At 45.0% G+C, this 25520-nt stretch overlaps 1 protein-coding gene across 1 annotated transcript in view; it reads right to left on the bottom strand.

The window, feature by feature from the left end:
- The window catches only part of MED26 (mediator complex subunit 26), a 155472-nt gene extending 135932 nt beyond the window's left edge, over positions 1 to 19540 (bottom strand). The window contains exon 1 of the mRNA XM_029614198.1: positions 19176 to 19540. Within this exon, the coding sequence (XP_029470058.1) occupies positions 19176 to 19247 (72 nt within the window). The 5' untranslated portion in view covers positions 19248 to 19540. The remainder of the gene's footprint in view (positions 1 to 19175) is intronic.
- Between the last annotated feature and the right edge of the window lie 5980 nt (positions 19541 to 25520).

The following is a 25520-nucleotide window of genomic DNA, read 5'->3' as shown; positions in this document are numbered from 1 at the left end:
CAGGGACAGTCTGGCAGCCCATGCACTACCTTGGAGGCGCAAGGTCACCTGGATGGACAGCATCGACTTGGTGCAGCTGGAAGTGATCCTGTAGAAAGGATAATGCATCATCCAATCACACAGAGGATGGGACTCCAAGAACGTGTGCCCAGGAAAGAAGAATTAGGTCAGCTGTCATAGCTGGCTATTCAATCATTAGGAATGTAGAGCGCTGGGTGGCTGGTAGACATGAGGATCACTTGAGCATTTGCCTGCCTGATATGAAGGTGGCAAACCTCACACATCATCTAGATAAGACAGTGCTGGGGAGAGCCTGCTGTCATGGTACATGAGGGCACCAACATGGGAAGGTGTGGGATGGAGGTTCTGGAAGCCAAATTTAGACTCTTAGGTGGAAAGCTGAAATCCAGAACCTCCAGGGTAGCATTCTCTGAAATGCTCCTGTTACACACACAGGTTCCCAGAGACAGGCAGAGTTCCCGAGTCTCAATGCATAAATGAGATGATAGTACAGGGAGAAGGGCTTTAGTTTTCTTAGGAACTTAGCAACATTTTGGGGAAAGGGGAGCCTATTCCAAAAGGATGGGCTTCATCCTAACCAGAGTGGAACCAGGCTGCTAGCACCAACCTTTAAAAAGGAGATAGAGCAACTTTTAAACTAGAACATGGAGGCAAGCTGACAGTCAGTCAGCAGCACATGGTTTGGAGGGACATATCTTCGAAGGATACTAAAACAGGGGAGTTACAGCATCCCAATAAAAACATATGTAACTTGTGTGCCTAAAGAAATTTGGAGTTAAAAGATTCCAAATTACACCTGTCAACTGCTAAGAAAGTTGCATACACAAATAGAAAACATACCTTGCAATATCTGTATGCTAATGCCAGGAGTCTAAAAAGTAAGTTTGGAGAGTTAGAATGTATAGCACTGAATGAAGAGGCAGGGTTAGATATCTCAGAGACCTGGAGGAAGGAGGATTACCAATGGGATAGTGCTATACCAGAGTATAAATTATACTGCAATGATAGTTTGGATCGAGTTGGAGGGAAGATGGTGCTTTATGTAAGGAATGGCATAGAGTCCAAAAGGATAAAGATCCTGCAGGAGACTAAATGCAAAGTAAAATCTTTATGGGTGGAAATACGATGCATGATGGGGAAGATTATAGCAGTGGGGATATACTACAGTCCACCTGGCCAAAATGAAAAGACAGACAATGAAATGCTAACAGAGATTAGGGACGTTAACAAATATGGTAGGACAGTAATAATGGGAGATTTCAATTACTCCTATACTGACTCCTATACTGACTGTGTAAATGTCACATCAGGATATGCTAGTGAGATAAAGTTTCTAGATGAAATAAATGAGATCTGATGAGAAGGGGAACCATTTTAGACCTAATTCTTAATGGAATGCAGGATTTGGTGAGAGTTAACAGTAATGAGGCCTCTGGGCAACAGTGATCATAATGCAATCAAATCTGAGTTAATGACTGGAGGAGGACATTAAATAAATCTACTGCTCTAGCATTTAACTTTTAAAAGGGAGACTGATAAAATGAGGAAAACAATAAGAAAACAACTAAAAGATGCAGCTACAAAGATGTAGAGTTTACATCAGGCATGAACATTGCTTAAAAATACAAACTTCGGAAGCACAGATCAGATGTATTCCCTATATTAACTGCCAGAATGGTTAAAAGGTGAGGTGAGGTCAAAAGAACTTATTTCAAAAATTGGAAAAAGGATCCAATTGAAGAAAATAGGAAAAAGAATAAAATTTGGCAAGTTAGATATAAACATTGACAAGGCAGGCAAAAAGAATTTGAAAAGAAGCTGGCCATAAAGGCAAAAACTCATAAAACCTATTTTAAATATATCTGCAGCGAGAAGCCTGTGAGGGCATCAGTTGGACCATTAGATGATTGAGGGGTTAAAGAGGCACTTAAGGAAGACAAGGCCATAACAGAAAGACTAAAATTCTTTGCTTTGGTGTTTACTAAAGAGGATGTTGGAGAGATACCTGTGTCATAAATGGTATATAATGGTGATGATTTGGAAGAATTGAAACAAATCACAGTGAACCTGGATGATGTAATAGGAAAAGCTGACAAACTAAAGAATAGCAAATCGCCTGGATCAGAGTTTACAGCCCAGACTCTGAAAGAACTCAAAAATGAAACTACAGATATTTTACTAGTACTTTGCAACAATCATTAAAATCGTCCATTGTATTTGAAAACTGGAGCATGGCCAATGTAACTATGATATTTAAAAAGGGCTCTAGGGGTGATCCGGGAAACTACAGATCAGTGAGCCCGACTTCAGTGCCAGGAAAAATCATAGAAACTATCTTAAAGAATAAAAAAATCACAGAACATATAGAAAAGCATGGTTTAAAGAGAAGTCCTGCCTCACCAAGCTGCAAGAGTGGTGTAGCAGCCTAGTGGTTAGAGCAGCAGGCCAGAGACCAGGGTTCAAGTCCCACTGTCACTCCTTGTGACCTTGGGCAAGTCACTTTACCCTCCGTTGCCTCAGGTTTTACAATAGATTGTAAGCCCTCTGGCAATAGGGAAATACCTACAGTACCTGAATGTAATCTGCTTTGATGTATACTTTGAAGTACCGGAAAGCGTAATATAAACATCTATAAATAAATACATTTCTGAAGGGGTTAATAAACATGTTGATAATGGTTATACAGTGGATACAGTGTATCTGGACTTTCAGAAGACATTTGACAAATTCCCCCAAGAGATACTCCTGAGAAAAATAAAAATTCATGAGATAGGAGGCAATGTCTTATTGTGGGCTGCAAACTGGTTAAAAGATAAACAAAGAATAGGAATAAATGGTCAGTTTTCTCAGTGAAGAAAGGGAAAGAGTTGAATGCCACAAGGATCTGTACGGGGACAGATGCTTTTTAATGTATTTGTAAATGATATGGAAAAGGGAATGATCAGATCAGATTTGCAAATGACACAAAATTATTCCAAGAAGTGAAATCACAAGCAAATTGTGGGAAACTGCAGGAAGACCTTGCAAGACTGGGAGATTGGGCACCCAAATGGCAGATAAAATTGAATGTGGAAAAATGCAAAGTGATGCACATAGGGAAAAGTAACCCACACTGTGGTTACTCAATGTTAGGTTTCATATTAGTATGTGGTGGTCAAAAAAGAAAACAGAATCAGGCTGATACAGTACAGTGTTAACCCGCGTTTGGACATGGGTTTGACGCGCTAGCTTTACCCCTTATTCAGTAAGGGGTAATAGCGCATCGAAAACGTGCGTCCAACCACCCCAAACTAATAGCGCCCGCAACATGCAAATGCATGTTGATGGCCCTATTAGTTATTCCCGCACGATCCAGAAAGCAAAATGTGCAGCCAAGCCGCACATTTTACTTTCACAAATTAGCGCCTACCCAAAGGTAGGCGTTAATTTCTGCCGGCACCGGGAAAGTGCACCCTCCGACTTAATATCATGGCAACATTAAGTCGGAGGTCTCAAAAGTTAAAAATAATTTTAAAGTTTAAAAAATTTAAAATCAGCAGGTGGCACGCGGGTTGAAAACCAGATGCTCAATTTTGCCGGCGTCCGGTTTCCGAACCCGTGGCTGTCAGCGGGTTTGAGAACAGACGCCGGCAAAATTGAGCCTTGGCTGTCAAACCCGCCGACAGCCACCTCTAGGGACGCGCTAGTGTCCCTAGCACCTCTTTTTACTGTGGGCCCTAATTTTTTTTTTTTTTAGTGAATCGCGCGCACAGGCAAGTGGCCTGTGACCGCGCTGGGAGAGCGTCCACTCTCCCGCAAATTTTACTGTACCAGCCTGAATGTTGGGAATTATTGGGAAATGGCGATTAATAGAGAACATCTTAATACCTCTGTATCGCTCCAAGGTGAAATTGCACCTACAATTGTGTGTGCAATTCTGGTCACCTCATCTCAAGGCATAGCTGAACTGGAAAAAGGTATAGAGAAGGAAGACCAACATGATAAAAGGGGATGGAATGCTCCCCTATGAGGAAAGACTAAAGAGGTTAGGGTTGTTCAGCTTAGAAAAGAAACGGCTGAGGGGGATATGATAGCAGTCTACAAAATCACGAATGGAATTGAATGGGTAAATGTGTATCAATTTATTTCTTTCAAAAAACAAATACTAGGACATTCCATGAAGTGAGTAAGTTGTACATTTAAAACAAATCTGAGTAAAACAATTTTCTCAACACACAATTAAGCTCTGGAATTAATTGCCAGAGGATGTGGTAAAGGCAGCTAGCTGGGTTTAAAAAAGGTCTGGACAAGTATTTGGAGAAGTCCATAAACTGTTATTAACCAGATAAACTTGGGAAAAGCCATTACTTATTCCTGGGCGTTAGCAGCATGGGATCTATCTATTGTTTGGGATCCTGCCCGGTACTTGTGACCTGGATTGGCCACTGCTGGAAACAGGATACTGGGCTTGATGAACCCTCTGTTTGACCCACTATGGCAATTCTTATATTATGTATGTTATTTGCTGTACAGCACTGTGAATTATCACAACTTGAAAGAATCCAGTTGATTATAATCAACTCTATTATTATGAACCAGTGGTTCCCAACCCTGTCATGGGGACGTTTCTCTCATGCATATTCACTGTGGATATCCTGAAAACCCAACTAGCTGGGTGGTCCCCAGGACAGGGTTGGGAACCACTGCTATAAACTGTTCTTAATGACAACATAATGAACATTAACTAAAGCAACTCCAGAGCTCTAATCCAAGCTAAAGCTGTGAATGCTGTCATATGCACCTATAACATGGCACTGAATACATATTTGCATTTGATACTTTACCTCTACACAGAGCATAGCAAACTGCTTTAACTGACTGATATATCACTTCGTTATATAGAATTGAAGCAGTTCACTATAAAAATTATGGAACAATTATTATAGTAAAACAGTATTACATTACTCCTAACCGAATTAGTACTTAGAGTGACTGATACTGGTTTAAATGCATATGGAAGGAATGTTGGAGTCAGTTCCAGGGGCTATATGTTTACAGTTAATCCTGGTACAGTTCCTCAGATCAGGGTATGATCCCAATGACCTAATCCAGTCTTGAGCATTTTAGAAAATAACTATGGAGTAGAAAGATTTGCATATGAAAGAAATAGATACCATTTGCTTGTGCCAGTCAATCCAACAAAAACTATATCTAAATGCAGAATACACCAATTAGGTTAAGTTGCTTGTCGTTCTAAACATTGTGGGGGCAATATTCAAAGCTATTTAGACAGGTAACTTGTCAGTTATCCATTTACATGACTAGTTTTGAATATATCCCTTTCTTATCTGGCTACGAATTAGCCAAATAAGAAAGGGGTGTATTGGGGGTGTGCCAGGGAGGGCAGAGTAATACAAATAACTTAGCCAGCTATCGCCAATATTAGGACTTAACTGGATAAGTTATCTGCCTAAATGTAAAATGCCCAAGAGCAGGTCTAAAGTTATTCGCAAACATTTTCCTGGGTAACTTTAGGCTTAACCGGCTATATCAAAAGAATTTAGTTGTTTACGTGGCAAATCAATTTATTAAAAAAAAAAAAACAAAAAACGCTTGCCGGCCTACTGACCCTACTATATCACCCCTCTCATAGCTGGTTAAGTCTAAAGTTATCCAATTAACTTATACTTGGATAACTTTTTAACCGATGATATTCAAAATCTTGCTGGCTAGGTTTAAAGTTATTGGGGGTAAGGTTAGCTGGATAACTTTAATCAGGGATATTCAGTAGGACGTTTACTCCACTGAATATCTAGGACAAGTTATTTTGCTAACTTTAGCTGGATAACGTATCTGTTCAACGTCTTACTGAATATGCTCCCCCTGTGCTTTTCCTCATTGAAGGCTTTTGGTTAAACATAGTCACCAGTAAAAGGAATGGATCACTCAGTGGATTAGCAAAGATTTACAGAACCTTCCACTAACAGGTTACCAATTCAAACCCAGATTTGAGCAGTAAGGACCGTAAGTCATCATCCTTCTGAAAGCCACTGGGGGATCTCCATGAAATAAGTTGCTGGTCTCTGCAAAGATCCCAGTAGACAGGTATCCACAAAAACTAAAAATCATTATTGCAGTTATGTGACATTAAATTTGCACCACTGTTTGCAGTCTGAGCAAAGAGGCCAAAGAACAGACAGGCAAGGTACCTCCAGAGCAAGGCTCACAAGGCAATGTGGGAAAGCCTGCAGTGCACTAAAACATTTAGAAGTAAAGGAGAAGAAAGAGGAAAACAGTCTTCAAATGCTTTAGTATAATGGAGAAATTATCTTGCTGAGTTGTAGCAATACCTAAGAATAAAGTTATTATACACTTTCCAGAAAACAAAAGATCAAACCATAGTACAAAAGCAGCCATATAAACGAATTATATATCTATACATACAATGAAATGTATACCTAAGTTCTTTCCACCATAAATAAATTTAGGATAGCTCCAGATACTTATCTGCATCATATATCACATTCAAAATAAATAACTAATTCCAATAGGAATCTTCAAACATCTCTAATTAATAGTTGTGTCTCACCAATTGGAATACAAGGACAACCAAACAGTACATTTAAGCCTGCTCAAACATGATTAGGAAAGACTTCGATAAAGAGCCAAGTTTTTAATTTACACTGAAAAGGCAGATAATTTGGCTCTAACTACAGCTCCTTCAGCATAGAGCTTCATAAAGTTGGTCTGTGCAAGAAGAGGCTCTATATACCTTGTTCTTGCAAGTTTAGCCCGTTTCATGGATAGAATCCATGCTTCATCCATGGAGCTCCAGGTATCAAGGAAAGCATCTCACAACACAGACTAGGAGATAGAATGGACCTTGCATCTGATGTGCATCAAAGGCTAGAATTAAGGATTTAAAGAACTCTAAACTAGACTGGTAAGCAATGAAGAAGTTTTTAATGTTCTTGGTGCCAGTTAAGGAGCTGCACTGCCACATTCTGCACAAATAGATTTGCACAGCAAACTAAGATATAACCTACTGCAATAATCAAGCCTGGACAGGATAAATGCCTGGACCAAGACCACCAACTGCTCTCATGCTATATGTTTAAGCAACTGAATAATCCGTAGATACACAGCCTTCACCACTACAACAATATCTGGATTCACTGATAAGTCCATATCTAGAATTCTCTCTAAATCCCAGGACTATCCCAAACTCTATTAGGCATACAAGCAAGGTTCAAACATACTGGATACCTTAGTTGGTAGAATGGGGCATGTGGTGAGTGTCATTTGCAGCTATCCCAATATGTGCCGAGACACAACCCGGGGGCGGCCACGCCCCCGGACCACACCGGGCCGAAACCACGCCCCCGGGCCCACCGCGTCCCGCCCCCAAAACGCATCCCGCCCCCAAAACGCTGCGTCGATCGGCCCCGCCCCCGACACGCCCCCGACAAAAAACCCCGGGACTTACGCGAGTCCCGGGGCTCTGCACGCACCGGCAGGCCTATGGAAAATGGGCACGCCGGCGCGCAAGGCCCTGCTCGCGTAAATCCGGGCGGATTTACGCGAGCAGGGCTTTTAAAATCCGCCCCCATGATACCAGCTTAGGAATAAATAAGGGAGCATCTGCCCAGCTGCATATATGTAAGAAATTAGAATAACTCGGTTGTTTTAGCAATAAACTGGATCTAGTTGGAATACTGGAATAACCATTTTACTTCTTCTAACGTATATGCACTAGATGGCAGTATTAACTAGATAATTCTGAGATGATCATAGGGATTTCCAATCAATATCAGATTAGTGGAGTGAGATCACCAGATATGGGTGTAGCCAACATGCTAGCTTATTAACATGTATGGAAATTTAGAATAATGCGCAGATAATATGCAAATTTATGATCCATCTCCTTCATAATATGTAAAATAGAAAAGATTCCCGCTTTTTATTCTCGATCTTGCTGTGCTTTTGTGATAAGCAAATATGATAGGAGTTCTTAAGTGACAAGTTCCTGATACTAATATATACACTAATATATATATATATTTTTTTTTTTTTGCTTTTTCCTGTTAAAGATGAACAACTCATACTCTGTGTTTTATTTTTTTTGTTCCAACAGGTTTTTCATGTTTTGATGTTCTTTGTTACATGTAATGCTTTTTCAAGCAAGTTTAAATGTTCAATGTAAACCGATTTGATTTGCATATAATGCAAGACGACCGGTATATAAAAACCAAAAATAAATAAAAATAAATAAATGTACACATATACATCAAAGCCTCTCTATTAAAAACATAAAAGTCACCTCTCTCACACCTCCCAAGGTAATTACTTTATTTGTGCTACAGCAGTCAAATTCTGCTACACCCAACTGTCTTCCTAACCGATTTGTTAACTCCCAGCCTGTTTAGCTATTAGGGATTTTTTGAAACATTTAGCAGCAATTATATAACCAAATGCATCTCTCTTATTTCTTGGACACAGCCTTGATTAATGAAAAAAATATTTTCATAAATGTCTCAAAATACCGCTAAAAAATAAACCATTGCATTGACCAAACTACACAAACCATCCACATGGAATAATTCCTATACATATAATTTGCTATGATTCTAAATTGGTCACTGTGTGTGTCACACCTGTCGAACAGGACACGACTAATTTCAGTTCCATAGGCTTTCTTCTCCATATCCCAAACATTGTATGCCAAAGGAAAATTTTCAACAAAACCGATATGGGCACGTGATGCCAAGTGGTCAAGACTAGCCAGAGAACAGACTCCAGGCTGAACTCTGGCAACAATTTTTATATGTATGCTTATTGGTAAGCAATAATAAACAGAAGAGTTAGCTGATTTGAGCGCTTCAACAGAACAATTGTAACTTATAGTTCAGATTCTCAAGGCTTCTGTCTTTTTCCCTGCCCCCCCCCCCCCTCCCCCCTCTGGCCTTGATCTCTCATTCCCGCTTGCAGTGATCCACCCTATCCCAGAATCCTTTGGTGTTATGAGGGAGTTCCTTACATGCTCCCTCACATAACCCTCCTGCTCAGCTCGGCCTTGTTAGGCCTGATGTTCAGCTGTGACCAGGCTAATTCCTAGCTCTTCCTCACTGGTGACCCACCCCAGGCTGGGCTATGCCGATTCCCTGTGAGCTGGGGACAATCGCATCCCAGAATAACTGTGTACAAGAGCTCAGGAAGGACTCCTGCTTCCTGACTGCTTGAGTATTCCTGTTTGTCCCCATGGATGCAGGTGTCTCTCTTTTCTTGTGATTGATGCACTCTTTTTAAAGGAGGTCCTCATGAACGAGAGTCTTGCCAGACCCTGAATCCACCAATGCTTGGGTGGGGACTTCATCCAGTTCCACCTGGATCACAAGCTCCTTGCGACACCAACGAGGGATAACCACTAAACTACAAATTTTGTAGCTTTGCAAATGTGTTCACCCACTCTTCTTCCCTATTCTGGGGTTCTGTTATTGTCCCCTTCTCTTTCTTGTAATGTTCTTCCAGCTTGCGTTCGCACTCCATGCCATCTAACTTTGACATTATGGTCCAGCGCTTTACAAAAAGAGCATGCCCACTGTGTGGGTTCGTCTTTGCCTTTAGACATTCTCCTCGAGGGCTATTTTTGGCCTTTCTAAATAGGCAGTGCTCCTCCTGATGATCATTCTACGCACAAAGGGCACAGAAGGAAAGATTGTCCACAGTTGTTCTTGGGCTGATTTGAACTCCCTGAGGTACTTTTCTTCTTCTGGGGTTTAAATGTTACCTGCTTTGGAGTTTCTCCTTTATTCCACAGATTTTACAGTCTAGTGTTGGCTGGCGTCCGTAACTTCAGGCCCCTCAAATCGGCAGTCCCTTGCTAAATGCCCTCTCTGGCCACAGTTAAATCATATGGAAGAGTCTGTGGCCTGTGGTCTTGGTACAGAAGGCAAGCTTTCTGCTTGAGGATCACTGCCGGGAAGCTTCACTCCGCTTCGCCAGGAAGTTTGCGCGGGTTGACTTTCTAGCCTCCTTACCACATCGGACATTAACTGAGCCTGGTGGAAGGCATCTGCCACTTCTAGAGCTCTTTTCAACATAAGCCCTGTGTGTCGGCAGGCCCAATTTCACAGAGGCCAATCAAGCCCATATAAGAATCGTTCCAGAAGCACCTGTCAAGACTACTTTCAGGCCAGTCCTTGCTTGCAGCTTTGGCTGGCATCCTTCAGGCGATGCAACAGGCTTCGGGGGCTCTCCCTGGGCTGCAGGAATCCCCACCAGAACTGCAGCCAGTATGTTTCGAGGTGTACCCAGCTCTCTCCAGGCTACCCATGCGGAGGTCCAGGCCCCGCTGTCGGTAGCTGTCCCGTCCAAGATGGCTGCTTGGAAAGCCGCTTGACTTCTGCCCGTGAGTAAGTTAGCTAAGTTCGTATTCCAACTGGCTTCGGGCCAAGCCAAAAGGCGGGCAGTCTTCTCAAAGTCCTCATCTGCCTACATTTTAAACAGGATGTGAGGTAACAGATTTGCCCGAGTTAAACATGACACAGGGTCTGCACAACCTATGCTACTTGAGTTAACACTGCATTTTGCTGCACAAGTTGTTCTCGCAACACCTGCTGCTGGTCATGTTGAGTTTGTATGATGTTCTGCAATTGCTACTGCCCTGTGGCAAGGATCTGTATCACTTGCTCCATCTTCCCTGCTTTTTCAGCTACTTCCCCATTGGGTATCTCTCCGAACACGAGTGTGAGAAAAAAAAAACAAAAACCAACCTGCTGGTCTGTTCGTCCCTGACTCATTGCTTGATCCTTGACTGCGCAGGCAGGGCTACACTCCCTTAGCTTCAGCTGGGAGTGTTGTAGCTTCAGCTGGGAGAATGAAACTGGGAAAGACCCAGGAGAAAGAGGAAAAAAAAAATCAAACAGTAGCGTTTGTTTTTCCTGCTGCGGTTGTGATCCCACTGCTACCACTATATGTGATGCCAAGCTGTCAGGACTAGCCAGAGAACAGACTCCAGGCTGGACTCTGGCAACAATCTTTATAAGTATCTTTATTGTTAAGCAATAAGAAACAAAACAGTTAGCTGGTCTGATCACTTCAACAAAACAATTGTAACTTACAGTTCATATTCTCCAGGCTTCTGTTTCTCTCCCTGGGCCTCCCTCCTCCCTCTGGCCTTGGTCTCTTATTCCCGCTTGCAGTGCTGCACCCTATCCCAGAATCCCTTGCTGGATGGGACTTAAGAAGGACTCAATCCTTTAAGACAGTGGTCCCCAATCCTGTCCTGGGGGTTTTCAGGATATCCCCAATGAATATGCATGAGGGAAAATTTGCATGCGCTGCCTCCATAACATGCACATTTTCTCTCATGCATATTCACTGGGGATATCCTGAAAACCTGACTGGCTGGTGGGGAGCCCCCAGGACAGGGCTGGGGACCACTGCATTAAAATGTTTTGCGGGAGTTCCTTTACATGCTCTCTGACAGGATAGTTTATGCATATCCCACACATGCTGAGCCATATATATGCATAAACCTAATGACTTATCTGCTACTGCATATGCTATGGTGGGGACGCGGCATGGAGTGCACACACTGGGTAAGGGAGGTCTGTGTCCACTGTCGGGGGAAGCAAACTATTCATGTAGCTGCTTGATTTCTCCCATCATTTTTTATGGGGATTTCCACCAGTTTACAAATAACTTCAGAAACTTCTCTACCAAACAGCTGAAAACTGGAGAAAAGATTATCGCCTCTCACAACTTATTCAGGAGCTTTTCCTCATAACAGGCCAGGGAGACTCAAATCACAAAATCCTGCAAAGCACACTGAAGAAGTTCTTTTTTCAAAACGTTTTTTTCCTCATATACAGCAAAAGTACCAAACTGCAAACAGAAATGTTAAGTTAGTGCCCTTATCCTCTGTTCCCTGCCAAGGCCCACCTTTTCCTTCAGGAGAAAAAGGGGACACATCAGAGAGCACCTGCTACCTTCTTGTCCCATTAAAAAAAAAAAAAAAAAGTTTGTTTCAAGGGAAATTTCTCTGCCCTTGCAATGGCATCAGGGTGCATGCAGACCTGCCACAGGAAGCTTATAAAAAGGGCTAGAAATGCCTTTAAAATAAAAATTTCAAGAGACAAAAAAAAGCTAGCTGGTACTTTCCTGTTTCCTTCATCTTTTAAAGAGAAAAGGCTACCCCCAACAAGCAAGAGACGTTTTAAACAGGAAGACCCGACATACACGAAGTCAGCAAAAGGGTACGTGAGATTGATTGCTTGTTGAATCCTACAAAGCTCGTGGCCACTCTGCGGGTTTTGTAATATCAGCTGTAAATTGCTTTCTAAAAGTTCTTCTTGGACAGCACCAGTCCTGCACAGTAATAACCTAAAAAAAAGTCTTCAAATTGCAATACTTGTGAACAAAGCCGTTTAACACATTGACATGACTTTAAGTAAGTTACAGGAAGCATTAACGGACGAATTTTCAAAGGGCCATGTGCGTAAAAATTGGGACTTATGCATTTTCAAAAGGGCCCGGCCACACGCGTAAGTCCCGAAATGCGCACAAGTGCCAGGCCCTGAAAAAAGGAGCGGGCCAGGGCGGGACGGAGGGCAGCCAGGACAGTGGCCATTAGCCACTGTTCCAGGGAAGCACACGCCGGCAGCCAGCCAGCATGCGTAACTTGCTTCTGCTCCAGAGGAGCAGTAAGTAATAAAATACAAATTTTAGGGACAGATAGGTTAGGTTTATGGGGTAGGGAGGAGAGGGGAAGAGGGCGGAAGTGTAGGCAGGGGGCTAGGGAACTGGGGAAAGCCCGATTGCGTCGCTGTGCATATTTTACAAAAATTTGCCCCACATGCGCACGCGGCCATCCGATTTTATAACATGCGTGTGCATGTTATAAAATTGGTGTGTCCATGTGTACGCCAGGAACCATGTGCATATGTACGGCCACACACCGATTTGAAAATCTACCCGTTTCCACAACTTTTAAATGCTTCTCTGAAACTAGAATAGGGTGATGCAAGAGACATTGCTAACCAATTAACAAACCGATTTTAAATGGCCAGCGCACGTAAAAAGCATAGGTTACAAGCGTGGCCGGGCCTTGCATGCGCCGCATGCATTTTAAAAGGGGCCCAGCCGGGCGCGTAACCCTCGTTATGCACGCAAGAGCCAGGGGCAGTCCAGGGGGGGCGGGGCTGGAGGCGCCGATACGGTGGCCATTTGTCGCTGTGCCAGGGAAGTGCACGCCAGCAGTTGGCCGCCGCGTGCAAGTTGCTTCTTCTCCAGCAGAGCAGCAACTAAAAAACAAAATAAAAAAACCTGAAGATACGTACCATTTAGGGGGTGGGGAGGAGAGCGCAAGGGGAAGGGAGGTTAGGGTAGGTGGGAGGGAACTGGGGAAGGCCGCGATGCATTGCTGCGTGAAACTTGCAAATTTCTACCCCCTCTTGCGCGCGCGTTATAAAAGCACGAATCCATGTGCGCACGGATGTTTTTAAAATCTACCCCGAAGTTTTTACTACCACAAATGCAAGAGAAGCTTTCACAGTCAATATCACCACAAAGGCAGTAAAAGCGTAATAGATTTTAACGCCCACAGAAGTTATTTTGATATTTAAATAAATCATAATGAACATGTAGAATAACCTCAACACATAATAGCTGTCTGTTAGATAGATACAGGCTTTATTCAACCTCTCACATGTGAGAAGGAGAGTCTCAATAACTAAACCTACAGTTGCAAAAACCAAAAAAAAAAATGAAAGGAAGCACCTGAACCTTAATAAAAAGTATGTAGCACCATTAATTGTTTTGACAGACAAGGACCCGTGTTACGAGTTTCACCTGGACCCGGATAAAGGCAGTGATGCCAAAGCACAGCCCATGCTGGTCCTGTGTGATCCTCTGCTAAGATCATTTGGGGACGTATCAACTTCTTTAGTTTCACCTAACCATGAGTTGTTTCTGTATAGTTTTCACATTTTGCACAATACAGCAAGTTAAAGAGACATATGGATTATAATCATTGGACAGAGAGGAGTGTTCTGACTACATATATGACTCTCCTTTATATACAGTTTGAATCCTATATTTAAAAGTGTTGAATACACTTTTCTCTCTTGATTCAATCATTATGCTCACTTTGGGGTTGCCTATTTTTTTTTGACAAGTAAATGATATACCTCAGAGCTTCACTTCAGATGTTATTTAACCTTCACTGATCACTTGGTATTTTAACTGAAAATTGTCTTAAAAGAACAGAATATGCTTTGTAGAAAACTATATCCATCTGTGCAATTCCAGGTACACGTCAAGCTCGTCTTGTGTTAATTTTATTTTTAAAACTGTTACTCTGCAATTCACCTGAAGCTTTGAGTGCAGCCATGATGCTCTGAACAAAGTCACAAATTACACACTAGAAATGACTGACTCAATGGTAATAACACAAATGACATGTACCAGTCGCTCTGTGAGATGTAATGCCGAGAAGACTGCTTAAAGAATTTCAGCTAAAACAAGAAGAAAAGTTAGTTATTACAGGGTGGGTATAACTCACCCTGTAATACAACATGTAACAACTTTTAGACACCGAATTGTAGAAAGTTTCTTCCTCTTCTCTTTCTGTAACTTGGTGTATTAATTGCATTTAGCAAACCAAAATGTGTGCATGTATATACATATACACACACATACATAAAAAATTGCATTACTGAAAATCAAAAAAACAATTTTATATAAAATATTAAACAATTTCACTTCCCTTTAAAAGCTCCGCAAGAAGTAATTCAGTCTTCTCACACATTTTGTTGTCAACCAAAGACTTATTTCATCATAGAACCAACACAAAAGAGTATCTACAGCTGCAAATGAAAATACCATCCAAAGGTGTACACACTTCAAGAATCCTGGTGGCAAGCAATTTTGACTGACCATGTAGAAATATGGATCAAACAAGTTGTAGGTGATACCTTTTTGTTGAACTAACTCAAGAAAGTTTAAGTGGCTTCAGTTTATTATTTACTTCATTTCCATATAACATCAAAGTGGTGCACACTAAAATCAAATATTAATACCTAATTGTCAAACATAATATCACAAATACATCCCAAAAAGCAATAATTTATTTATTTATTTATTTATTTGTAACACCAAAAACAAATGTACAATAAGCACCTAAAATAATAAAAACATCAACAAGTAAAGAAAGTAAGATTAGGGCACCTCAGCTTGGAGAAGATGTGACAAAGGGGATTTGAGAAAGGTTTAAAAAATCATGAGTAGGGTGAAACAGGTAAACAGGGGCCAAATATTTGCCCTTTCAAACAGTATTAGGACTAGGACTAGGGCATACACTATGAAGCTAATAGATTTAAAACAAATTGGAGAAAGTATTTTTTCATTCAATGCACAATCAAGCTGCAGCATTTGTTACTGGAGGATGTGGTCAACATATCACAGCACAGTTAAAAAGAGTTTGGACACGTTCCTAGACGAAAAGTCCATAAACCATTAGCCAGGTAGATTTGGGAAAGCCATCACTTATCTCAGGGAGTGAGCAACAAGAAATGGATCGACTGGGTACTTGTAACATGGATTAGCCAGTGTCAGAGATAGGATGCAGGGCTAGATGGACCTTTGGTCTGACCCAGCATGGTACATCTTATGTTCTCATCTGTGACTAGCTTTCAAGAGCTATGTTTCCTTCATCAGGTCAGTAAAGAAACAACACAGGCAACACATGAAAGCTAGTCACAGATGTACTGAGTTAGTTCAATAAAAAGGTGTCACCTGCAACTTGATTTTTTACCCTTATTTCTACATATTCAAAGGGACTAATACAACAACCATAATACTTTGCTCAAGATGAACTGATTTTACTAGCACCCATTCTAGCTTAACTTTTTGTGTTATTCTGTATTCCCTACAAAAATAAAGACCAAATATCTGGAAAAATAAGCCAAATATACTTGGCTTATGTATGTCTCCTCTCTCACATCTCAGCAATTAAACATTTAATAGCACGAAACACAAAATCATGCTCAAGGTAATTACAAAAAGTCAACATATATACCACAAACTATATTATTCCTTTAGCACGCATGTGTGTTGAAAATTCAACATTAATTTTTAAGGAAATATCAGAAACCTACAGAAAATTGGCAATTAAAAACAGTTTACTATGCAATACAAAAACAGAGTATAGTAGACAAATTAGTTTATAAAATAAAAGCAATAAGTAATGCTTCCTCACAAGCCCTAAAAACAGGTTTACAAGGAGGAAAGAACAGGGAAATTCCAGGACCGGCAGCACGAATGAGAAAAGCAACATATCAAATCATTTAACGTTTACCTCAAATAATTAATTCGTCCTAAATTTGGAATATATTACATAACCTGTCCACACAATACCCCCCCCCCCCCCCCGGGTGAATATTAAGCCAAGAGCTGTCGCTGTAACGTGTCTCCGTCTGATAAACACTTGTTGCTTTAGAAGTCTGACAAGTGGCGGATTATAAACCCAACTCATTGACTAATCCTCTCCCAAAACAAGACTTTCAACAAAATCGGACAAAAGCAGAGATAAAAGCAATTTCCTTCGCCCAGTGGAGCCTCCTCGGTACCAGGCTCGAGCTGATTACCGAAGGCCCAGCGACCTCTCAGGCCCGAGAGTGTAATCTACAGCGGGGCCGACTCCGGCCCAGTCAATCCCCGGGCTAGAGTACAGCGGCAGAGCCGAGGTCTACACGACCCGCAGGGGGGGAGAAAGGGATCCGCCGGGCAGCAATCCTCAGATACGGGTGGCAGCTACAGCGCCCCTTTCTGACCTCCCCTCGGCGCCCTCGTTTCCCCCTCCAATCAGTGACATTTGCCTGCACCGAGAGATCCGTGGGACTGAGGCGGGAGAGGAGCAGGTCCCGGGAACCGAGACAGATCGAAGGGACCGAGGCAGGAGGGTTAAAGGAGGTGGTGGGAAAGGGGGGCAGGCCGCAAGGACCGAGGCAGGAGGAGGTATGAGGGGGACAAATCCCAGGGACCAAGGCCAGAGGAGGTGTGAGGGGACTGGGGCAATGTAGGGGAGAGATCACAGGGCCAGAGACTGAGGGAGGAGGTGGTGGAGGGCAGATCCCAACCACTGACGGGAGAGTGGGACAAAGGGGGGAGAATGACGACCCCCTCTTACCCCCCCAGAAACCAGAGGTCCTTCCCGCCTTCGGGCATCCTGACAGCCTCTCTCCTAGGCCCCCTGACAGTCCAACTCCTCCTCCATCAAAGACCCCTGAAGACCCCAGTTCTTTCCTCCCCAATGGTCCCTACCAGCCATTTTCCAGGTCCCAGATGGCCCCTCTCCCTCCTGACAGCCCCTTTCCTAAATCCCCTCCCCCTCCTATCCTCCTCACACCACATGGCCTCCTAACTGCTCATCTCCTCTCTCACCAGGAACCTCCTGACAGCCCTCTCCTCTCCCTTCCCCTCCTGACAGCCCTCTCCTCTCCCCACCAGGAACCTCCTGACAGCCCTCTCCTCTCCCTTCCCCTCCCCCTAGGAACCTCCTGACAGCCCTCTCCTCTCCCCTCCCCCCCAGGAACCTCCTGACAGCCCCCCCCCCCCCTAGGAACCTCCTGAAAGCCCTCTCCTCTCCCCTCCCCCCCCCCTAGGAACCTCCTGACAGTCCTCTCCCCTCCCCCCAGGAACCTCCTGATAGTCCTCTCCCCCCCCCAAGGAACCTCCTGACAGCCCTCTCCTCTCCCCTCCCCCCCAGGAACCTCCTGACAGCCCTCTCCTCTCCCCCCCCCCTAGGAACCTCCTGACAGCCCTCTCCTCTTCCCCCCCCCCTAGGAACCTCCTGACAGCCCTCTCCTCTTCCCCCCCCCCCCTAGGAACCTCCTGACAGCCCTCTCCTCTCCCCTCCCTCCCCCAGGAACCTCCTGACAGCCCTCTCCTCTCCCCTCCCTCCCCCAGGAACCTCCTGACAGCCCTCTCCTCTCCCCTCCCTCCCCCAGGAACCTCCTGACAGCCCTCTCCTCTCCCCTCCCTCCCCCAGGAACCTCCTGACAGCCCTCTCCTCTCCCCTCCCTCCCCCAGGAACCTCCTGACAGCCCTCTCCTCTCCCCTCCCGCCCCCAGGAACCTCCTGACAGCCCTCTCCTCTCCCTCCCCCAGGAACCTCCTGACAGCCCTCTCCTCTCCCTCCCCCAGGAACCTCCTGACAGCCCTCGCCTCTTCCCCCCCCCCCCCAAGAGGCCTCCTGACAGCCCTCTCCTCTTCCCCCCCCCAAGAGGCCTCCTGACAGCCCTCTCCTCTTCCCCCCCCCCCCAAGAGGCCTCCTGACAGCCCTCTCCTCTCCCCCCCCCCCAGGAGCCTGACTGCTCCTCCTCCCCCATCCCTTGAGCCCCGTAACAACCCTCTCCCCCACCCCATGAACCTCCTCTCCTGACAGCCCTCTCCTCTCTCCCTCCCACCCCCCAGGAGCCTCCTGACAGCTCCTCCTCCCCCCATCCCATGAGCCTCTTGACAACCCTCTCCCATGAGCCTCCTGACAACCCTCTCATCTCCCCCACCCCATGAGCCTCCTCTCCTGACAGCCCTCTCCTCTCTCGCCCCCCCCAGCCTGCTAACAGCTCCTTTCCTATCTAGGCACCATGATATCCCCTCTCCTTGACACCCCAACATCTCCCTCTACAGACCCAACATCTCATCCCATCCCCTCCATAAGCCCCCTCGAACATCCCTCTCTTCTCTTTCACAGGACCCCCCCCCCATCATCTCTTCCTTCTCCACCCCATCTCTCCCCACTTATCTCCACCTCCAACCGAGACTCCCCCATCCCTCCTCTCCACTCCTCACCATGGTTCCCCCTAACATTCCCTCTCCACCAGAGTTCCCCCAACATCCCCTCCTCTACTCTCTTCCAGGGCCCCCCGATATCCCTTCTCCCTCTCCACCCCACCAGGGTCCCTGACATGCTCTCTCCTCTCCACTATGACCCCCTCACAACCCCATCAGGGGCTCTGTCATCCCTCTCCTTCCTCCCCTCTACTAAGGCCCCCCTCACATCTCTTCTCTTCCCCACACCCCAGGGCCCCCTCTTTCCCACCTCCCCCTCGTGGGCCCCGACAGAACCTATCCTCTTGTCGTCCCGTCCCCCCCCCCCCCCCCCCGGTTACTCACGTTGCTCTGGGTATCGATCGCCTGCAGCAGCCGTTCCTTCATCTGCTGCGGGGTTGCCGGAGCCGCTGTCATTGCCTGCTGCCGGGACGGAGCGAGGCGGCCGGCCGGCGGGGTTAGTCCCGGGAGGATCGGCGGGGGCCGGGTCCACGGGTCACTGGCTGTTACGGAGACGGAGCTTGAGAAGCTGCTGCTGCTGAGAGCGGAGCCGCATGTTCCTCCCCCCGCGGCCGGCGGAGAGCTGAGGCCAGGGAGGGAGCTCGGAGTCGGGGGAAGATGAAGCGTCTCTCCCGCGGGCCTCGAGAGCACAAACCGAACTGCTCCACACCGCCCGCGGGACGCTGGGAAAGCGGGAGGGGGAGGAGGAGGGAGGGAGGGCACGCTTTGTGACGTCACGACCGCCGCCAGCGCGCGAACGCTTCGCTGGGCAGGTGCGTGCGTGCGTGCGTCCGTGTTCTTGCCGGTGTCCTGGCCTTTCTGGGTTGGGAGAGTGAATTATGCCACTCTATAGCTTTCTTTTTACTGATTGGAATTTTAACTCCTATAGTTTTCAGGAGATTGTTTTATGCCTTAGAAAGTTTGCTTATAGTGTACGTAGGCTCTCGATAGAGCATGTCTGCCATGCTACTGCTTTACAAAATAGGGTTACCATCTTATATGAGCATGAGATTTGTCATACTAGGTCAGATTAAAGGTCGCTCAAGCCTAGTTTCTTGTTTCCAATAGTGGACAATCCAGGACACAAGTACTAGCAGGATCCTAAGGGGTAGATACCGAGGCACGTTTGCAAAACATCACCTCGGTTCACAATGTAACATAACTTAGCAACTAGCTTTACAATAAAAACATTAACAGGGAGAGGGTTAACAAGGGCAGGAGATGATAAAACGAGAATTATATACATATGTACAAGTTAGTTTTAACAAGATAGTTAAACCTTAAATAATGGTTTATGGAATTTTCCTTTTTTAAATTCTGCTACACTCATAGCTTTCACCACATCCTCAGGCAACAAATTCCAAAGCTTAATTATGTGTTAAAGAAAAAAAATTTTCTCTTCTTAGTTTTAAATGTACATCTTAGTAGCTTTCTTATATGTCTTCTATGTGTTATACTTTTTGAAAGAGTAAACAACCAATTCAAATTTACTCATTTCACTCCACTCAGTTTATAGACATTTCTTCCCTCAGTCTGAAGAGTCCTAACCTCTATAGCCTTTCTTCATAGGGGAATCTTTCCATCCCTTTATCATTTTGGTTGTCCTCTGTACCTTTTCTAATTTCTGCTATATCTTTTTTTAAGATATGGTGAGTAGAACTGCATACAATACTGAAGATGAGGTAGCACCAAGGAGTAATGTAGAGGCATTATCTGTTTTAGTCTCCATTCTTTTTCCCCATAGATAAGCAGCTGAATTAGCCATGCTGTCTGGGTAGGTGCCACTAGGTGTCTGTGCCACTAGGTCTGTGCCACTGTCTGTGCCACTAGGTGACGGAGCTCTCTAAGATCACCCAAAGTTTTAAGATGAGGTGTTCCCTCCTGCCTGTCCCTGCTTGAGGCTCCTCAGTCTGTTTTTTTCCACACGGAGCTCTACAGTTCTTCTGAGGAATAATTGTTCTGAGGAGAAAAACTTTATTTCTTCAAAACTTAAAATTTCACACAGAATACTTACATCATGCCTCATCCAGGGTTTAAATTCTGTGACTGTGGTAAGATAATGTCTGTAATCGAAACACATCAATATTGTAACATTTGCTTTGGTCCAAAACATGATCAGGCAAACTGTACTGATTGTGGACAGATGTTCCCAAGGGCACAGCACCAGAGAGCAGCCAGGATTGCCCAGCTCAGAGAGGAGGCAGCAGGCTCATATGCCCCCTCTGATGCTTCAGTCAGGTCGGCTCTGGGGCTGCAGTCGACCCCCAAGACCCATGCCAATCAGAGGTCTACCTCTGCTGACCCTCCAGGCCACAAGTAGAAAAAGAAAATTAAAAATCCTTCGATGCAAACGGCTGGGGACGCACTGTTGACGCAGCCTGCGTCGGATGTGGCGAGACCTATGGATAAGCCGACTCGGCGCACCCCGAGGCCTCGGGGGAAAGATCAACGTGCTGGTGCATCGGAGCAGCGTCGATGCACCGACGCATTGGAGCAACCTCGACGCATCGGAGCAGCGTCGATGCATCAGAGAAGCACTGACACACAAACATCTGAAGAGCATCGACACCCAGAAACTCCTGACGAAGATCGACGCAGCAGCATATCTACACCTCAGCAACCTGTAAAACAATATAAGAAACATCAGGTCATAAAAGGCCTAGGAGCCCATCCCCACTTTTAGTGGTGGACTCGGAGGATTCTTTATCTCCACATTTATCGGGGGGGTCTTCCCATTCATCTCAGATTTTTTCAGGACTTTCTACTCTATCTCAGCATTGTAAGAAATCCTTATTGTTATGGTTATTGCTGTTTGGGTGGATCCTTGGACACTGTGGCAGCTGACCACACCCACGGGGGCCAGTCCCGTGAGGGTCCACAGTGTCAGGCTAGACTCTGGACACACAAACACAGATTTGAATCTTTTATTAAACAGTTTTGGAAACCACCAGAGGTGGCAGTAGTAAGTAGTAGATGTTGAGCCCGGCTGGGCAGGTCTCCCACAGAACGCTGGAACAGCGAATCCTCTGCTAGGCTGTGCTGTAGTGGAAAGAGACTGAGAGTTATGAGTACACGATAAGAAGCATTCAGAGTCCCAGGTAGAATTAGGAGAAGTTCCAAGACAGGGAGCAGGCCCTTGAGGAGCGAGTACCCAATCCTTTAGAGCAGAGAGACTCCGTTGTATTGTACTCACGTAGCAGTAACAGAGATTCCACTAAACGAGAGGTCTGGCACTGGAACAGAGGGCAGGCCCTCAAGGAGCAAGTATCTGGTTCCAGTGAAGCAATACTGTGGAATAGATGGTAGTTGTACTCACAGGTGGAAGCTGTTAGTGAAGTCTTCCAAGTAGAAGGGTTTGAAGATGCAGGCAGTGACTCAAGGAACATGGGTCCTCGAGGAGCGAGTACCGGTTTCCTGATAGCACCTGAAAGAAGCAGAAGACGCCTCCAAGGAGCGGGTACCCCATTAGCAAACCCCGAAGGGTGTAAGAGTTCCAGATAGTGCTGGAGTGGCAGAGCAGCTTCGGTACAGACAGCGAATCCCATCCGTAGGTTACCGTTGCTAACTCGATGAGCTAGCATATACTGTAGGCTTAAATATCTGGGCAGCGTGACATCATATCGGGGACGCCCCTGAGGTTCGCGCCAACGTGGAAATAAAGGTGAGGGTGGCGTGCGCGCACACGCCCTAAGGTACCTTGGAGGAGCATGGCGGGAGGCAGCACCAAAGCCGGTCCGGGGACGCTGAACAGGACGGCAAACAGACGCCGCGGCAACCAGCAGTCCGCGGGAGGAGCCGCAAGTAGCGGGAGGTAGGTGGGGCAAAGCCGTCAAAGACCGACGGTTGCAACACTTATATCAAGAACCTCTACATTCCAAACTCCCTTATCCACCTGAGGATATTGGACGTCTTCAAGGACCGAACCAGGACATCCTCAAGGCAGCCGTACCTCTATCGGGTCAACAACCGAATATCAGACCCCCTACATCACTATCTGTATCTGATACACTGACATAAATTACTTCTATTTTATCACAATTTCTAACATTGGTTCAACAACAAAATCTACCAAACCCTGATCCACCGGTAGAGGTGCCTTCAGCACCTATACCAGAGCTAGCACCGAGGACGCTGCCTGCCAGACCATCTCCTCGGCCAGTAGATTCTCCTACTTCACCCTCATCGCCAGGGTCATCAACCGGGTACCCGTCTGACCTACAGGACTTGCCTCCAGATCCAGTATCACCAGTGGAGGATCTCACATACTCCCAATTTTTGGAGAAAGTGGGCCACCGATTAGGAGTAGAAATGAAAAAGATTCCTGATCCTAGGCAAGAGATGTTTGGTGTATTAAAAATATTTGATACACCGGCTGAACCTACAGCTCTCCCTTCTCATCCAGTGCCGAAATCTCTTTTGGAAAAGACTTGGGATTCTCCAAACTCCATAACTCTAACTTCAAGGAAAATGAACTTGAAATATAGGATGCGAGATTCCCCTTTTTACGCCAACGTGCAGTTAACACACGCGTCTGTCGTGGTTGAATCAGCCATCAAAAGGCACGCAAATCTCGCTTATATTCAAATAATCCTCCCGGCAAAGACAACAAAAATTTAGATGACTTTGCACGGAAAGCGTATCAATCGGGAATCCTTAACGCTAAGATACAGAACCATCAATTCTATGTAGCTCAGTATCTTTTTGAATGCCTTCAGTCCTTGAAACCTTTGCTACAACAAATCTCAGCAGATAATTCACTTCCATCTGAATTCCATGATATGGAAGAGGGACTTCGGCATCTGGGATGTTCCATATATGAGGGGTTTGAAACCTCTGCGAAAACAACAGCCAATGCTGTAGCAGCCAGGAGACTGGCACGGTTATGTGCAAGTGCCATACGTGAAGACGTTCACGATGAGCTGACTAACCTGCCTTGTCGACCCGATAACTTGTTCGGAGATAAACTTACCGAAACTGTGGCGAAGTTAGAGCAGAAAGTAGCTGTACTTTCTTTAACTCAACACTTATACCACTGTAAATATGTCATTGTAAATATGTTTTAATTGTACCAATCATGTTAGCTATCATGTTTTTAATTGCATCCCTCTTGTTCACTGTAAGTTCGTATCAACCTAAGTTTGTATCAACCTTGTTCCAATGTATCTGCCCCTGGGGCGACAGTTCAGTTCTCTGTAAACCGGTGCGATATGTATTCTATACAGGAACATCGGTATATAAAAATTAAAAATAAATAAATAAATAAATGATTCTTCAGTATCTAAACGTCAATTGGGTTTATACAAAAGACCTTTCCAGAGACATCAGTATCGGCTTTATACTACCTATAGGCCTCAACCAAACCGCCAACAGCCTTTCCAACAACCAGCTTCTCGTCAACGCCCACGCGTACCTCATCAACCACACCAGACTACAGACCCTCAACCCCCTAAAAACCAACAGTTTTTAGAAATAATGCCACCACCCCACACACCCAGACAGTAGGAGGTCGACTTTCCCACTTATTCACTCAATGGAGCAATATCACTGGATTCCTGAGTCCTGACCATAATAAAAGACGAATATTCCCTCAATTTTACATCCCCGCCTCCTCTTCCGCATTTGAGTACCAAAAAATCTCAGAGTATTCATTGGGAGACTCTCCTTTAAGAGGTCAGTCACTTACTTCAACAACACTGTATACAGGAAGTACACCCCTCCCAACATCTGAAGGGATTTTATTCAAAATACTTCCTCATTCCCAAGAAATCCGGAGATCTATGTCCCATTCTGGACCTGCGCTTCGTCAACAAATACATTCGGAAGGAAAAAATTCAAAATGACCTCTCTCAAATCAATCTTTCCATTCCTGCAACCTATGGATTGGATGTGCTCCATAGATTTAAAGGATGCACATGCTCATATCCCAATACATCCCAAATCTTGGAATTACCTTTGTTTTCAGGTGGGAAAAAGACATTTTCAATACAAAGTCCTTCCCTTCGGCCTCTCATCTGCTCCCAGGGTATTTACCAAATGCCTAGCGGTAGTGGTAGCACACCTCTGTCGTTGGGGGATTCAAATATTTCCTTATCTGGACAATTGTCTACTAGTAACCCCAACTCCCGATCTCCTCCAAAACAGTTTAATGTAAACAATCAATTGCCTAGACAATCTGGGTCTTCTCATAAATTATGAAAAATCTCATCTTCAACCTACCCAGACCTTGGTCTTTATAGGAGCATCCATAAATACCATTCGGGACAAAGCTTTCTTGCCTCAATTCAGGGCAATAGCGCTTACTTCAGTAGCCCAACATCTACTAAAACTTGCGACTACCTCAGCCCGCCAAATCTTGACTGTCCTGGGTCATATGGCAGCATGTACATATGTAGTCCCGAACACAAGACTTCACATCCGTCGTCTTCAATGGGGCTTAAAACACCAATGGTCTCAGTTTCGAAGCCCTTTGTCCACTCAAGTGAGACTCACCAACAGCATGAAGACGGACCTTCACTGGTGGATTCGCCCACCAGCATTGACAAAAGGCTCACCACTAAAGCCTCTTCGCCATCAATTGATTCTTACCTCAGATGCCTTTCCCACAGGATGGGGAGCCCATCTTGCCAACCTTCAAACTCAAGGATTGTGGTCATTCTAGGAACGGACTTATCACATCAATCTCCTGGAACT

The sequence above is a fragment of the Rhinatrema bivittatum genome, chromosome 8 (assembly GCF_901001135.1).
Source record: "Rhinatrema bivittatum chromosome 8, aRhiBiv1.1, whole genome shotgun sequence".
Taxonomy (NCBI): Eukaryota; Metazoa; Chordata; class Amphibia; order Gymnophiona; family Rhinatrematidae; genus Rhinatrema; species Rhinatrema bivittatum.
This window is presented reverse-complemented; position numbering and strand designations above follow the sequence as displayed.